The 17,646-nt window shown below is 37.4% G+C and overlaps 1 protein-coding gene across 2 annotated transcripts in view; it reads right to left on the bottom strand.

Moving 5' to 3' along the window:
• spg (dedicator of cytokinesis spg) overlaps positions 1 to 17,646 on the bottom strand; it is an 869,351-nt gene that overhangs the window by 5,039 nt on the left and 846,666 nt on the right. For both annotated transcript variants that reach the window (XM_090390789.1, XM_090390790.1), the window contains one exon: positions 15,364 to 15,452. In XM_090390789.1, the coding sequence (XP_090246915.1) occupies positions 15,364 to 15,452 (89 nt within the window). The remainder of the gene's footprint in view (positions 1 to 15,363; positions 15,453 to 17,646) is intronic.

The following is a 17,646-nucleotide window of genomic DNA, read 5'->3' as shown; positions in this document are numbered from 1 at the left end:
GATCAAAAAATTTGTGTGAAGATTTGTGTCAAATTGGGAAAATTTTTCATGAAGACATTTGAAATGTTAAAGATAGCATTTGGTAATGAGACTTTAGGCTGGACTTAAACATATGAGTGGGTGGAAATGTTTCAAAGATGGCCAGACTTCAGTCGAGGATGATCCCCCTTTCAGGATGACTGTCAACATCAAAAATTGACGAAAATGTTGCAAAGTTGAAAAGTTCACAAAGTCATCGATTCTAATTGCTGTTTAAACTGTTCATGAGGTAGTTGAAGAAGTAAACATTGCAAAAACTGTCTGTCATGAGATACTTATGAAAAATTTAGGTATGCACCGCACTGCAGCCAAATTTGTGCCATGCCTTTTGAGTGACGATCAAAAACAAATTCAAGTTGATGTGAGCTAAGAGCTTTTCAATTGAGCATACAAAGATGAAAACATTTTAATAAAACATCATAACCAGGGATGAGATGTGGATTTACAGCTATGATATTGAAACAAAAGCTCAAATGTTACAGTGGGTGTCAAAAAGATTACCACGACCCCCCCAAAAAAAACCGAGACAAGTGAGGTCAAACATCAAAGTGATGATGATGACAGTTTTTTAGATTCGGAGGGCACTATTCACCACGAATTTCTTCTGCAAGGCAAGATAGCAAACAAGGAATATTATTTTGAGGTAATGCAACGTCTTTGTGAGGCTATCAGAAAAAAAGGCCTGATGTTTGGAGGGAAAACCAATGAATGCTTCATCATGATAATGAACCAGCACACCATTACTAATCTGTCAATTTTTGGTGAAAAAAGAAACAATGGTCATTCCACAGCCTGCTTACTTGCCTAACCTCGTACGAGCAGAGGTTAGGCAAGTAAGCACGCTGTTTATTTATTTATTTTTATTTTTTTTATTCCCCAAATTTTTTTATTCCCCAAATTGAAACTGATGTTGAAAGGCTGAAATCACTAGTATGCAGTATCCTGAAAGAAGAATTCCAGAAATGTTTCAAAGGATGGAAGAAATGCTGGTAGTAGTATATACAACGTGGAGGAGAGTACTTTGAAAGTGACAAGGCCGAACAGCTTCTAAGTTAGACTTTCTACGGTTTGATTGTATCTTGCATCAAGGATGAATTCTTACTAAGCTAGAACAGCTTCTAAGTTAGACTGGAAAATTTTTATTTAAAAAGTGGAAATTTCCTGGAAAAACTTCTTAAGCTGTAAAATGAAAATGGTTCAATAGGTCTAATACAATACATGGGAACTCAATTCTAATGTATCAGGAGGCTACCAAATCAGTTAATGAATAATTCTTCTGCCACTTACTCTTCCAAGTTACTCTTAGTTAAGTGTCCCTTGGCACTACAGTATTGCCAAATGGATAACTTGCATGATTTCTACTATTCCTTTCCTTGGTCTGACTACTATTTTACCTCTTTGAATCCAGACATCTGTTCCTGCTACATAACTTACTGGAATGAATGCCTTCATCCTCCATTCTATCTAAAAGCCCAGCCCACTATTCAAAACTTTGGTCTTGAAGTGCTTTGGCACATTATCCAACAAGTGTGCCAAAGCACTTCAAGAAAAGAATTCTGTACACTGCAAATGGCTTGAAACCAAAACTCCAGCACCACTTGGCCTACAAGGCAGCACATGACAGCTGTAAAGGACCACCAGTTCAATCTAAATCTGACTTTGAAAGGATGGACCAATGCAACTTGACTCCTTTTATTTGCAAAGGTTACTGGTTGCAACTTCTGCCCACTCATATTTCCACCTAATTTACATTCAGATAGCACCATTATAACAACTCTTGTCATCATTCTTCTTCCTCGCCTCTAACTCCTGCATTGATTTCTGAAGCAAAGTATCATCAAAGTAATAACTAAGAACTGTACACTGTATGCTTTCTATGGCCTTTCATTGGAAGAATCCTGAATAGCTTGAATACAGTGTCTTCTGTTTCCTGAGGGTGTTCCTGCTACCCAAATGTGCTTAAAACTTGTGCTCTTCAACTAATACCATCCTGTATCATCTGTGTAATCTTCTATATTTATCTGGCATTTACCTTTCACCATGGAAACAAGCCTACATTTATCCAATTCTAAAGAAATGAGATAAAAGCCAGCCATCCAACTATCATCAAACTACCTTCACTTCAGTTCTATTGAAAATAATGAACAAAGTCATCAATAATCAACTTATTCATCACCCATGAGTCAACCAGTTAATCAGTGATCCCCAATGTGGATTCTGTCACTTTCGGTCCAGAGCAGATCTCCTTGCCAACATCAGCTATCTATGGACCTAAATGCTGGAAAGGTTTACTGAAAAACCCATATATATTTGGCTGAATGAGATATTTCACATTTCTATTAGGTCTGGAACAACAGATATGGCTACCAAGTTTCTGTCGAATGGTCTACCATCCATCCTCTGAATGATTTTCTCTCTTGCTGTTCACACTGCAAGTCATAATATTTTCTTATCCCATTAGGCTAGAAATTTATTGGGATTTTTGTAATATTATATGAATATATAATCACAAAATTAATTTTACCAGCTGAAAAAACAACAAATTTATTAGGATTATTGTCATATTGTATGAATTGCATGATAACAGAATTGATTTTATCGGTTTAAAAACTAACAATTGCAGATTACTTTGTGATTGCAGTAATATATTACTATTATACTATATATACTATATATATTACTCAAGGTAGGGTTGGGGCTAATGGGGGTCTTAAATTCATGTACACTAATACTAGGAGTATTAGGAACAAGAAGGAAGAGTTTTTGGCCATGGTTGGCACTTCCAGACCACAGGTTATAGGTATTAGTGAAACATGGCTGACTGTAGATGATATAACTAGTGGGATTGAATGTGATGGGCATAGTGTGTTCAGGAATGACAGAGAGAATAAAATGGGGGGAGGAGTATTGTTAATGATAGCTGATGAGCTCCAGCCAAGGAGAATAGAAGTTGAATTACAGGATAGAGAAAAAAGCACATTTGAGGCCATTTGGTGTGAGATTGTGGCTAGCAGAACTAAATATACAATTGGGTGCTGCTATAGACCAGGTGATGGAAAAGATGGTGGTGACAGTATGCACAAGCAAATAGAAGAAATGGGTGGAAGGAGGGTGATTATTATGGGAGATTTCAACTATGGTCGCATTGATTGGAGTGAGGAGAGGACACACGGGAGGAAGGAACTGGATTTTATGCGGTTATTAAGGGATAACTATCTGCAACAGCATGTAATGGAAAATACTAGGGGTCAGAGAGTGCTTGACCTAGTAATTACATCTGAGGATTTGGCTGTAACAAATATGACCACATTGCCACCAATCGGTGAGAGTGATCATAGGGTCTTAACTTGGGAGGTGGCTAAAGGTGCAGAATTTTCAATTAAGACAGGGTACATGTGGAATTATCGGACTGGAAAGTATGACAAGCTTAGGAGTTTGATTGGTTCAGTGCCATGGCATGTACAACTGCAAGGACTAGAAGTTGATAGTGCATGGGAGGTAGTTAAGAAGTGCTTGCATGAAGCAATGGCTGACTGTATACCTAGAGTCCGAATAATAAATCAAGTAGGGGTTAAATGGATGAATAACACCATTAAGCTTGAGTTGCAAAAAAAGAAACAACTATGGAGGGAATTTAAGGAGAAGGGTGACCGGCAGACACATGAACGATATAAAGCGCAGGCCAGAAGGGTGACGAGTGTGGTAAGAAAAGCAAAAAAGGATTACGAAAGAACATTGGCCATGCAGGCTAAAGAGAATCCTAAACAGTTTTTTAGATATGTAGCAAGTAAAAGGAAAAATGTACATGGCAGATTGATTTTAAAGAATGCCGATGGTAGGGAGGTAACTGAATCAGTTGAGATAGTTGAGTTACTGAGTGAGCACTTTGCAAAAGTATATCATCCAGGTGGTGACATTGCAGAAACGAATAAACCAGTAGATTATACGGGAATTATGGTTAATGAAGTGGAGGTGAGTAGTCTATTGCATAACCTCAATGTCAATACATCTGTGGGATTGGATGGTATACCAGCTCGTGTTGTATGAGAAGCAGCTAAAGAATTGTCAGTACCCTTGACCATTTTGTTTAATTTAAGTCTCGGGTCTGGGTTAGTCCCGAGCGGGTGGAAAGAGGGGAAAATAGTTCCACTGCATAAAGGTGGTTCCAAGACTGCTGTTGTAAATTACCAACCGATTAGCATATCAGGAATCATTGTCAAGGTCTTAGAGAAAATAGTCAAGATGAAAATACAAGATTGGATAGAAGAAAATGGGATACTGTATCGGGGACAGCATGGTTTTGTGAAGGGTAGGTCATGCCTCAGTAACTTGCTCACGTATTATAACACAGTGACGGCTGAACTGGATAAGGGTAATGGGTTTACGGTGATTCTACTGGACCTTGCCAAGGCCTTTGACAGGATTCCACATGGAATTCTAATCAGTAAATTGCAGCATATGGGAATGGACATAGGGTTGGTGAGATGGATAGGAGGGTGGTTGACGGAGAGATATCAGAGAGTGGTTTACTCGGGAGTAGAGTCCACAAGACGGCCTGTGACTAGTGGTGTGCCACAAGGATCTGTTCTTCGACCACTGCTGTTTAATTTGTTCATAAATGATATAGGAAATGATCTGAGAGGAACAGTTCATTTGTTTGTGGATGATGCGAAGTTGGGTAGGGCAATAGTGAATGCAGATGACGTCAAAATTTTGCAGGATGATTTGGATAGATTGGAGGTCTGGGCTAAGGAGAATGGATGTCAGTTTAATGTGGCAAAATGTAAGGTTATGCATTTTGGGGTGAAAAGATTGGCGGCAGTTTACTGCATTGGTGGAACCGTGCTCCAGGAAATTGATGAGGCACGAGATTTAGGAGTGTTGGTAGATAAGGAATTGAAATTTAGGGGACACATTGCAAAAGTGACCAAAACAGCTCATCAAATCACTTGGTTGCTGAAGAATACGTTGACAAGCAGAGACAAGCAGGTTATTGTTCCTCTGTATCGAGCCTTGATAAGACCCCATCTAGACTACTGTGCTCAGATTTGGTCACCTAGGTTTCTTCTTGATGGGGAGGAGGTGGAGAGGATCCAGAGGCGAGTGACCAAGATGATAGCAGGTCTGTGGAATGAACCGTATGAGAACAGGTTGAGGATTTGTGGGTTGCAAAAATTGGTTGATAGGCGGAGAAGGGGAGATATGATTGAGACATTCAAATTACTGAAGGGTTTCTATAAAATTAATTCAGAAGATATTTTTGAGAACAGGGCTGATTGTGGGAGGACTAGGGGACATCCATGGAAACTGGGCAAAAGTGTGGTTAGTAAAGGTGTTAGAGCTGGGTTCTTTACTTTTAGAGTAGTGAATGAGTGGAATGTGCTCCCTGAGTCTGTGGTGGATGCTGTGACAGTGAATGAGTTTAAGGCGAGGTATGATAGATACTGTATGAATGTCAAATAGTTGTGATGAATATGATTTGGGGCCTCCCTCGATGAGTTTAATGACTCCCTGGAGTTGCCCGTAATAATAGTAATAGTAATAATAATAATAATTATTTATACAGGTATTCCATGGATCAAAAGATTCATTGTGGGAGACCCACACTATCCATTAACACAATACCCATCATACATCTCTTTAAGCATATTCACTGTAGGGATGCTCACAACCACCACTGGTAATCCATTCCAATCATTCATCACTTTCCCAATAAAGAACCTAGTCTGCACACTCTTACTAACAAGACCTTTAGACAACTTCCAAATGTGACCTCTGGTTTTTCCCCTACTCTCCATGTATTAAACAATTTCATTTGTGTCAATCATACAGAATCTGTTTAGTAACTTATATAAGTTTCTACACTGGTGTTGAAAAGCTAAGAATGACGAATTACATTTTTACCTGCATATGAAAAAATTTTCATGACTACAGCCAAATGTGGACATAAATTTATTGTCAGTATACTAAATAAATTATGTTACACAAAAAATGTGTTATAAATTTTGCAGAAATTGCAATACATTTTTTTTTTTTGGCAAAAGTTAAAAAATTTCCTAAGTATATAGTTAAGGAATTAATATACAGTGCTTACAGAAATGCGGAGAGACATTTCAGTATGAAATATATCTACCCTGAACTGCGATGCAGCTCTCACAACATCGTACAATGCTTAACACCAAGTAATTCAGGAGTTCTTGATGCAAACTGGCCCACTCCTCCTTCAGAGCAATGATAAGGCCTTGTTTGTTTTCCAGAGGGGAATTTCAAGAAGCAGTGTGTCTCCCTATTGCATCCCAAATGTGTACTAATGGGTTGAGGTCTGGGAAGTGTCCTGGCCACTCGATTCAATTAATATCCTTGGTCTCCAGAAGTATCTCCATTGCTTGTGCATGATGTGATGTGCTGTTGTCATCCATAAAAATGAATTCTTCATCTACAGCACCACGGAAAAACCAAACATGATGTTGAAGAACTACGTTGCAATATCATTGACCAGTCATATTCCCCTTTTCCTAGCACTTGTAGCTCGGTGCATTCATTAATGCACCAAGCTACAAGTGCTGGGAAATTGGCATCTTATTATCTTATAAAATGGCATCTTATTATCGTGAATGCACCGAGCTCGGTGCATTCACGATAATAAGATGCCACTTCACACTAGATCAAGTGGCATCTTGAGTTGGTGGAAATGGCTTGAAAAGCTGTCCAGAGCCTGGATATAATACTATGTGATATTCCAAAACCATCTGGCAACATCCGTGATTCTGTGACCTACTTCAAGCTTTCCGATAATTCTTCTCTGCATGAAATCATCTAGATCATTGGTTCCCGACAGGTGGTATGCGTACCCCCCCGGGGTACGTGCTGGACCGTTCAGGGGGTAGACAAAAAATAATCAGATGGCGGAAAAAACAAGTAAAGCAAACAAAATGTAAAACGTTAGTTATGGAACAATAAATGTTAAGTTTAAATCACCGCTAATGGAGACACTTCAAAACTAGCTCACATTAGCGAATTAGCGTGGCTATGAACCCTTTCCCCCAAACCATTCTTCTACCAATCATTATACACAGTTCATGAGCCCCTTTTGTCACCCATCCTATTTTGCAGAACAACTGCATGTTAGTAAGAAATGATAATTTCTTAGTACAGATCACAAGCCGATTGAAACAATATTTCAATTGTTTCAATCAAAAGTTTGTTAAATACTTGATCATCATTATCAATATTTAACATGAAGCTATACTTATTTTTGTGTTACGAATATTGTAAAATTAAATCTGTGGTTTGTACTTTTAGTGTAGTAATTTTCCTTTCCCAACTCATTACCTTATTTCCACATTTCACATTAAGATAGACACTGAACAAAAGTGTCGGTAATTAAACACAGCTATTTTAAAAACAAGGGGTACAATTTATAGAAATGGATTTAAAAGGGGGGGGGGGTACACAAGTGGAAAAAGGTTGGGAATCACTGATCTAGATGATGTCTTTAAAACATTACAAGACATCCAAGTTTGCAACCTTATTCCTTCATGAAAAGAGCTTCTTTCAAACACAATTCACTTAGTGCACAGCCTTTGCCTTTTATCCTGGTGAGTGCTACCACATGACCTCTTTGGATGCGATTTAAAAATCTGAATGTGTACCTGCTTTCTAAACGAAATCATCAGTTATGCAAATTTCCCAAAGCTGATTCATCTAAATTTGCAGTTGTAATTATTTTGGTTGGGTTTGATTATTTGTGATGTTGCTTTCAGGAGAAAATAATACTGTTCAATAAAATTTTCTCCACTTGTCATGTTCTGACATATAACTCCATTGTCAGGATGAGGGTTATTTTAATTTTTTTAGGGAGGTGAATGTGGGGAATGCATTATCAAGCATTGTGTGTGTGTGGAATCATCATCAACATTATGCATTATGTGAATGTTTTGTCTGTTAATGAATTTAAGGAGAAGTATGATAGGTATTGTGTGAACGATAGTGTGTCAATGTAGGATCTCCCATGATGAGTCTTCTGACTCCATGGAGACACCATTACAATAATAATCTTCAGAAATAGTGTTTGTCCTTAAGATATGGACACCAGTGTATCATATTCCTGCTCCTCTGCCTGTCAGCTAATCTCTGCAATGCACACATCTTCAATCTACCCTCACAAAGAATATTCCAAAGACCTTTCCACTAGCTTAGTCACTCGTCTCAAACATTAAAATAATCCTCTGAATTTCAAATCTCTATCCACCATCATCTCTAGATCCATAGCCTCATCAATCTCCTGTAATCTACTACATCAATATGATACGAAGTATGTAACCCTTTCATCCCAAAGTTTCATCCCATTACCTTACAATTTACACCATTAAATTGACATTGACAATCATTGTTCTTTGCCTGCACTGCCAATTTATTATTATTATTACGAGTATCTCCATGGAGTCAGTAGACTCATCGCGGGAGACCCAAACTATCAAAACAACATCTATCATATCTCTTCTTGAATTCATTTACAGATGAAGAATTCACAACTGAGTCAGGCAATGCATTCCACTCATTCACCCTTAAGGTAAAAAACCTCGTTCTCACACCCTTGTTAACTACACTTTTCCTTAATTTCCAGGGATGACCTCTTGTTCTTCCATTACTATCAACACAGCTGAAATATTTCCCTTGCATCAATCTTATAAAAACCTTTTAGTAATTTAAATGTTTCTATCATATCCCCTCTTCTCTGCCTATCAAACCAACCTCTGCAATCCACAAGCTCTCAATCTATGTAGGGAGTATTTTTTACGTCACTCACCAACTTAGTCACTCTCCTCTGAACCCTCTCCACAACCTCCTCATCTCCAAGGAATCCAGGTGACCAGACTTGAGCACAGTAATCCAAATGTAGAAGTATCAATGCCTTATAAAGGGGAATAATAACCTCTTTATCTCTGGATATTAGTGTGTTCTTCGATAACCAAGTAATCCTATGTGCAATCTTGGACACCTTAGTAATGTGTCCTCTGAACTTCATCTCTCTATCCACCAACATTCCCAAGTCCCTGGTCTCGTCAATCTCTTGGAATACCGTTCTATCAATGTAGTGCACAGTTGGTAATCTTTTAATCCCAAAATGCATAACTTTACACTTTTCCACACTGAACTGACATCCATTACCTTTTGCCCATTTTGCCAGCTTATTTAAATCATCCTGCAAACTATCAACATCAGCTAGATTTTTTTATTGCACTACCTAACTTTGCATCATCAGCAAACAACTGAATATCTCCCATTTCCTATATCATTTATGTACGAATTAAATAATAATGGCCCAAGCACAGAGCCCTGAGTCACACCGCTGGTCACCTGCCTCATCCTGAACTCTACTCCTCCATACACCACTTTCTGGTATCTCTCCCTGAGCCATTATTTTATCCATATCACCAGTTTAGTATCCATCCCCATCTGCTCCAATTTGCACGACAGTATTCCATGGGGGGGGGGTATCCTGTCAAAAGCCCTAGAAGTACCACTGTGTAGCCATTTCCTTTGTCCAACTCAGATATCATTCTATTATAAAAAGTTAATAAATTGCTAAGGCAGGATCAACCTTTAAGTAAACTATGTTGGCCCCTATAGAGTATTATATTTTGATCCACCCATTCTTGAATTCTGTCTTTAATCAACTTTTCCAATACCTTTACCACCACTCCCAAGATGGTGATTGGTCTGTAATTAACTACCACAGTCTTACAGCCACCTTTATACAAAGGAACTACTTTGCCTTCCTTCCACTCCCTAGGGACCACACCAGAGTTCAAACTTAAGTTAAATACCAAGTAAGAGGCATTGACAATTGTTTCGCAAATTTACGCAACACCTGAGCTGATATTCCATCTAAATCTACAGCAGTGTTTGCATTTAAATTCTGCAATATACTAAGTACCTCTGATTTATTAACTTCAATTCTCACATTAGTTATTGCTACAGGTACAGAGATATCCTCACTTGGGTGATAGACTTTTGAAAAGTGATCACTCAGTAACTCTACTATTACATCTGAATTGGTCACTTCAATACCATCAGCACCCACTAAGGTCATCCTTCCAAAGTCATTCTTCCTTTTACTTTGCCACATAACGGAAGAACTCTTTGCTAAGGAGATCAAGGGATTACCCTTGATATCCTTGGCTAAGATATTCTCATAATCTGATTTAGCTTTTCTTACCATGCTGGTAACCTTCCTAGCTTGAGCCTTGTACTGCTCATGGGTGTACTGATTGCCTTTCTCATTGTAAATTCTCCATAACATTTTCTTTTTTTTTGCAGATCAAGCCAGATACTACTAATCATCCATCTAACGCCTACCTTGTTTGTCTTCCTGACCATGAGAATACATTCTGATATTGCCTTCATCTGATACCTGCTGATTTTATCCCATGCACTGCTAACATCTTTCCCCTGCAATATGTTTTGCCATCTGTAAGATCACTCTGAAGCTTGTTATAATGTATAACAAGTTTCCTTATAGTAGTTCCATATATATACTCCTTAAGAGAGAAATCCACAAATTTTGCAACCTCCCAAGTCAATACCACATGATCGCTCTCACCAACTGTAGGTAACGAGGACACCTTATGCATATGTCCTCTGAACCAATGACCAGGTCCAACACTCTCACACCACGAGTCCCATCAGTTATGTGCTGTTTTGAGTAATTATCTCTTAGAAGGTGTATCAATTCCATTTCATTTTCCACATGATGTTTCCTCCTTCCAATTAATATCACCATAATTAAAATCTCTCATAATAATCACTAACCCTGTACTCATTGCACTAATTTGCTGATGCATGAATTCAATATCACCCCCCTGGCCAATAGCAGTAACCAACTGTATATTTGGTTGCATTGGTTACTATTTCACATTAGACTGCCTCAAATGAACTATCATTCACATGTCTATCCTCTTGATATACTACTTTCTTTGGCTGCAACTCATCAGCTATCATCAATAGTACTCCTCCCCAAGTTCTATCTTCTCTATCCTCCCTGAAAATACTGTACCCATTACATTCAATTCCAGTAACCACATCTTCTGCTGACAGCCAAGTTTTACTAATGCCTATGACCTTTGTTGAGATTGCACTGACTAATGTCAAAAATTCTTCCCTCTTATTTTGAATGCTTCTTGCATTAGTATACAAAAACTGCAGATTCCCTTTAGTTCTGATATAGATGTCACTAATTTCAGTAATCCCATGCCAATTTTTATCCACTCTATTCTGCAATTTATTCCATGAAAAAGGATCAACAAATATGCATTCACAGCATAAGTTTCTCCCTCTTACACTCAACCTTTTCAATTTTAGTTTCCCTGCCCAATTACTTCAGTTTGTTCAGAAAACAGTAACTTCTTCAATCACTTATGACCTTCCATGTTCAGATGCAACCCACCTCTTGTATACAGCTGTCTTTTGCCTTCAAACACACTCCAGAACATCAACAAATTCCAGACCTGTTTTTTTTTTTTTGCACATTCTTACAATCATATCATTCATTACCATCACTCGTCTACTTAACTCATAATTGTCAAGTTTCTCCCTCTCACACTCAACCTTTTCAATTTTAGTTTCCCTGCCCAATTACTTCAATTTGTTCAGAAAACAGTAACTTCTTCAATCGCTCATGACCTTCCATGTTTCAGATGCAACCCATCTCTTGTATACAGCTGTCTTTTGCCTTCAAACACACTCCAGAACATCAACAAATTCCAGACCTGTTTTTTTTTTTTTTGCACATTCTTACAATCATATCATTCATTACCATCACTCATCTACTTAACTCATAATTGTCAAAATGAGGCAGCACACACACACACACACACACGATCCTCCCTTTAACATTTTTCTTCTTCATGATATCTAACAATGTTCTTAAATCTTTTGTTACCCGATTAATACTACCCAGGTCATTTGTACCGCCATAACTATCATCTTTTCTGCAGGCCCTCTCTTTATTGCTAAAGTCACTCTGTTCTACCAGCCAAGCACTCCTCAGGCATACCACTCTCCATACCCATAATCACAGAATCACCATATATTGTACCATCATAACTTCATTCAAATCCAAACAAGCGTCACTCATGGCCTCATTTTCTACGCTATTCAGCATGACTCTCCCAGTTTCATTACTTTCCCCTCAATGCTCTTTTACTAACTCTCTCACTTTTCTAACATTTCATTTCTTCTAGCCCTCTTGTACTTTCATTCTGTTGACTCCAAATCAATAATATATTTGATTTAATACTTTATCCAAGAGTAAACAAACAAAGTTTGCACCTGAAGTATTTTCAGGACTGGAGCAACTCATGGTAAAGAAGGGATAAGTTCTCATCACTTGCCTTAGTATCCCATAATGCAAAGCACATCTCCTTGTGGACATGTATAATGCTATGCATTAAGGGAAGGGTCACTACCCAGACCAATTTTGACCTTTATTGAGGTCTCATCAGTAGGAGCCCAATCCAGAGGCAGTGATACTAAGGTGGAAGTAATGAAGAAGTCATATTTCCATATACCAGTTGCCAAAACGCATCACACCTTATTATTAAAATTCTCTGGATTAGAGATAAGTTGATGGAATTTTTTCACTTGGCTATGCCACCAATTATATATTTGGTTTAATCCTTTATCCAGTGCAAACTTTGTTTGCTTACACTTGGATAAAGGATTAAACCAAAAATATAATTGGTAGCATAGCCAAGTGAAAAAACTTCTATCAACTTATCTCTAATCCAGATAATTTTAATAATAAGGTGTGACTTCTCCATTACTTCCACCTTAGTATCGGCACTTCTGGGTCTGGCTCCCACTGATGAGACTTCAATAAAGGTCAAATCCAGTCTGGGTAGTGACCTGTCCCGTAATGCATAGAATTATGGGATACAAAGGCAAGTGATGAGAAGTTATATCACTTTGCCAAGAGTTGCTAGGTGCAAACTTGGCTATGCTACCAATTATATATTTGGTTTAATCCTTTATCCAGGCACAAACTTTGTTTGCTTACACTTGGATAAAGGATTAAACCAAATATATAATTGATAGCATAGCCAAGTGAAAAAACTTCCATCAACTTATCTCTAATCCAGAAAATTTTAATAATAAGTTATGACATCTTCTGGCAACTGGTATATGGAAATATGACTTCTCCATTACTTCCACCTTAGTATCACTACCTCTGAGTCTGGCTCCCACTGATGAGACCTCAATAAAGGTCGAAACCGGTCTGGATAGTGACCCTTCCCTTAATGCATAGCATTATACATGTCTGCAAGGAGATGTGCTTTGAATTATGGAATACTAAGGCAAGTGATGAGAAGTTATACCACCTTTGCCACGAGTTGCCCCAATCCTGAAAATACTTCAGGTGCAAACTTAGGTTACTTTTCATTTTCTCGAACTCCTGCCGAAGCTCTTCCTCTATGGTCCCGACATCTGCTTCCATTCCCATTTACTCCAGTCTATCCTGACATTTCTCACATATGTTGATGTTTTCGTTCTTCTCATTTAGCCAAAAGTCCACAAATCCTTCACATTCTTTGGTGCATACATATAGTAGTTTCCGCAATGCATCCACTGAGAAAAATCCAAGGCAGAGCTAGACTTTCACGTAGAAATCCTCCAAGTTGCTGACGTATGTCTCTTGATGGATGGCATCTTTAGATGCTCATTTATTTAAATCATCCTGCATGATACCTATATCATCTTTATCAACTATTGCCCTCCCTGGTTTTATGCCACCAACAAACAACTGAATATCCTCCTGAAATTTTCTGTTATTTATATCATTAATGTACAAATTGAAAAGAAGTGGTCGTAGTATAGACGCCCTCATTTACCTTGATTCAACTCCATCATACACCACCTTCTGATGTTTGTCCATCCCTCCTATCCATGCCACCAACCTCATATCTATTTCCATTTGCTTCATCTTATATAATAATTTTCCATAGAATATTCTGTTCAAATGCTGTTCACAAAGTCCAACAGTATCATACTATAGCCATTTCCTATATCAAATTCTGCTGTCACCTTATTATAAAATGTGCATATATTACTGAAGCAGGACCTACCTTTTATAAAGCCATGCTGCCCTACAGAGTATCATATTCCTATTCACCCATTCCTGAATTTTACTTTTAATCAACTTTTCCAATACTTTAACCATCACTCCAGAGATATTAACTGGTCTGTAATTTGTTACTTCTGCCTTGGAGTTATCTTTATGTAATGGAACTATCATACCCTCTTTCCATGTCTTTGGAACCTTGCCAGAGCTGAGACTTAGATTAAACAACTTTGGCAGAGTCACTGCCAGTTCACTCGCACATTCTCATTGCACACGATCTGATGCCATCCAGGTTCACTGCTGTATTCACATTGATATTTTTCAATATATTGAAAAATAGTTCACCCTACCTCAATTATCATATCAGTCTTCTCTGTCACATCAATAACTGCAAAGTCATCACCTGAAATACATGTATATACCGTTACAAAGTGATCATTTAGTAACTGAACTATTTCTTCTGCTTCTATTACTTTCTTACCATCAGCACTGAGTAAAGTCATCTTTCCATAATCATTCTTTCTCTTACTTGCTATGCAACAAAAAAAAATTCTTTTGGATTTACTCTGGCTTGCTTAGCTAATTTTGTCTCAAAATCTGATTTAGCCTTTCTTGCTTGTGCTTTGTATTGCTCATAAGCACGCTGATCACCTTTCTGTTTATATTCCTTCCGCACTGATTTCTTTTTCTGCAGATCCTGCTTTATATTGCTATTCATCCACTTAATCCCTACTTGGTTTATCCTCCTGACCCTGGTATGCAGTGTGATACTGCCTCACTCACACAATCCCTGACTGCTTCTCATACACTAATGACATTCATTCATTCTATGTAGCTTCTTATGCCATGGCACTGCTCCAAGTTGCCTTCTAAGTTTGTCAGCCAGCTTTGTAGTTCCACATAAACATTTTTTAAATTGAAAATTCCACATGTCAAGGACAAGACTGCATGGTCACTGCCCCAGTTGGAGGTAGAGTTGCTAATTTTAATAAAGAAATTAAAAAAGGTGGGGGTATGGAAGAAGTATATTTCCCCAAACTGCTGAAGTTTCTTCATGAACTAAATAATGCTTCAGATCATAATTTTTTTCTTAAATAATGTTTTACATCATAAAATATTATTTAATTAAAGATACATTTAATTATGCTATTCTAATCACCTAGTGTATACAAAAATATTAGTCACATTAATATGTCAAGCACCTTTTTTGATATTCGCCGTGGCAATGCTGGCTTTGGTTCTTCAGGAAGGTTTGCATTCCATGACGTAGTCATTCTTTTTTCACCTCCCCCTAAGGTGTAGCAAAAAAAGAAATCTTACTTTGATATACATTTTTACCCCCTAAATCAATAATAAATTAAAATTGACTACTATAATCCATTTAATAGTAATAATAAAATGCTAGCAGAATTTAAAGAAGACTTACAGAAGTACCATACTGACATAACTGGTGTTACTGATACAACCAAAACTAAAACAGAGTAGAGAGAGATATTGCTAAATAATATGCATGAAGCAACTATGAATGATTTGTTAGGCAAAATACATGGAGTGAGAAAAGAGATGAGAGAGCAAAGATTGAGTCTATTGCCATGATATGATATGAGTGAACTGAGAAGACATGATTACAAATAAGCTATGCAAAGATTTTGCAAGATGAATGATATGCAGTTGGTAGATGTTTGGAATGAATATAATTAATGGAAGGACATGTATATGACTGATGGATTACATTCGGATGGCTTTGGAATTAAGTTTAGAGAAAGTGTTTCAGTAAGAGGGTGGAAGTGCAAAATCAGAGAAACCAGAACTATCGTGTGTGTGTTGGGAAGATGCAGGAAAGCAGACATCCCTAGGATGAAAATGAGACTAAGCAATATTAGATACAGTTTTTCAAGTCTTGAATCTGAATGGATGGGTCATTACAAGATGCACAGGTAGCTGAGTCCAATCGGACATAGCTACCAAGGCATTTTATTTATGTACAGTAATGCCAAATGTATTAATAAGGGTGGAGAGCATTTGTCAGTTCAATTTGGCCATAATTATTAGTGTCAGTGAGATTTGGATGACAGAAGAGGATATATATATATATATATATATATATATATATATATATATATATATATATATATATATATATATATATATATATATATATATATATAATTGGACAGAATATCAAGGATATTATATTTTCAGTGAGGACAGAGAAAACAGGATGGGATATGCAGAGTATTACTGATGATAGATAAAGAACTGCAACCAACAAAAGTAGAAGTTAAGCAGAAGGAATTCAGGGAGGAGGAGGAGTGTGGTTCATTTGAGGCTCACTGGTATGACATAGAGGTCAACAGACAAAATCTATCATTCATTTGGTGGGAGAGACGAATACACAGAAAGATGTCATGTATCAACAGATTAACATGGAGAACTATAACTAGATGACAGATTGGAAAGAGAAAAGGGCACATGGAAAGATAGAAAAATAATTTATACAGCTGCTAAGAGCTAATTATTATTATCATTACCCAAAAGAGAATGTGATGGAGGCAAGCTGGTGTTTAAGAATGCTGGATCTGGTAATAGTATCAGAAGACATATAACCAAGATAGCCAAGCCACTCTGCCTTTGATCAGGAAGAGTTATTATGTTACCTTATTCTGGGATATTGCTAAATAAGTTGGTAATTATGAAAAACGTAGGAAGTAGTTTGGAGCAATGTCATAATATAAGAAACTACAAAGGATGGATTCCAAGTAGTATGGAGTTAACAAGTAGCATCATTAAGAAGAATGTTCCAAAAAAAAAAGAAAAGAAAAGAAAACATTGTAGAATTAATATAAAGAAAAGATGATCAGTATGCACTTAAGCAATACAGAGCACAGCAAAGAAGAGTGACTAGAATGATAAGGAAGGAAAAATAAAATTAGGAGAGGAAATTAATTGAACAGGTCAGAGGAAATTCTGAGTTCTTTTGCTATCAGCAAGAGGAAGAATGATAATGGAGGGATCACATTAATGAACAATGACAGTAGAAAGATGACTGAAGTCAAAAAAGTAGAAATTATTATTATTACATCCTCCATGGAGTCGACACTCATCATTGGAGATTCATTCAACTGAAAACATATTTATCATATAGAATCTTAAAATCCTTAACACTCCTTGCATTAGCAAAACATTCTGGTAATGCATTCCATTCACTGACAATTCTCCATGTAAAAAATCTACTCCTCACACCCTTCTTCACCACACTTTTACATAACTTCCAGGAATGACCTCTGGTTCTTTCCTCTCAGCTTCTACTCTTTTTATAATCCCCTCTGGATTAATCTGATAAAATCCTCTCACTAACTTAAATGTCTCTATCATATCACCTCTCTTTTCCTCCTATCCACCAAACTCTGCAATCCACACCTCTTCAACCTCTCTCTCCATAGCCAGCATTCGAAACTCCTGATATTGTCTTAGTCACTTGTCTC

This window comes from Typopeltis vanoorti, chromosome 3, assembly GCF_054136105.1.
Source record: "Typopeltis vanoorti isolate ZY-2024b chromosome 3, IOZ_Tvanoo_1.0, whole genome shotgun sequence".
Taxonomy (NCBI): Eukaryota; Metazoa; Arthropoda; class Arachnida; order Uropygi; family Thelyphonidae; genus Typopeltis; species Typopeltis vanoorti.
The sequence above is the reverse complement of the archived record's forward strand: the minus strand, read 5'-3'. Positions and strand labels throughout refer to the sequence as shown.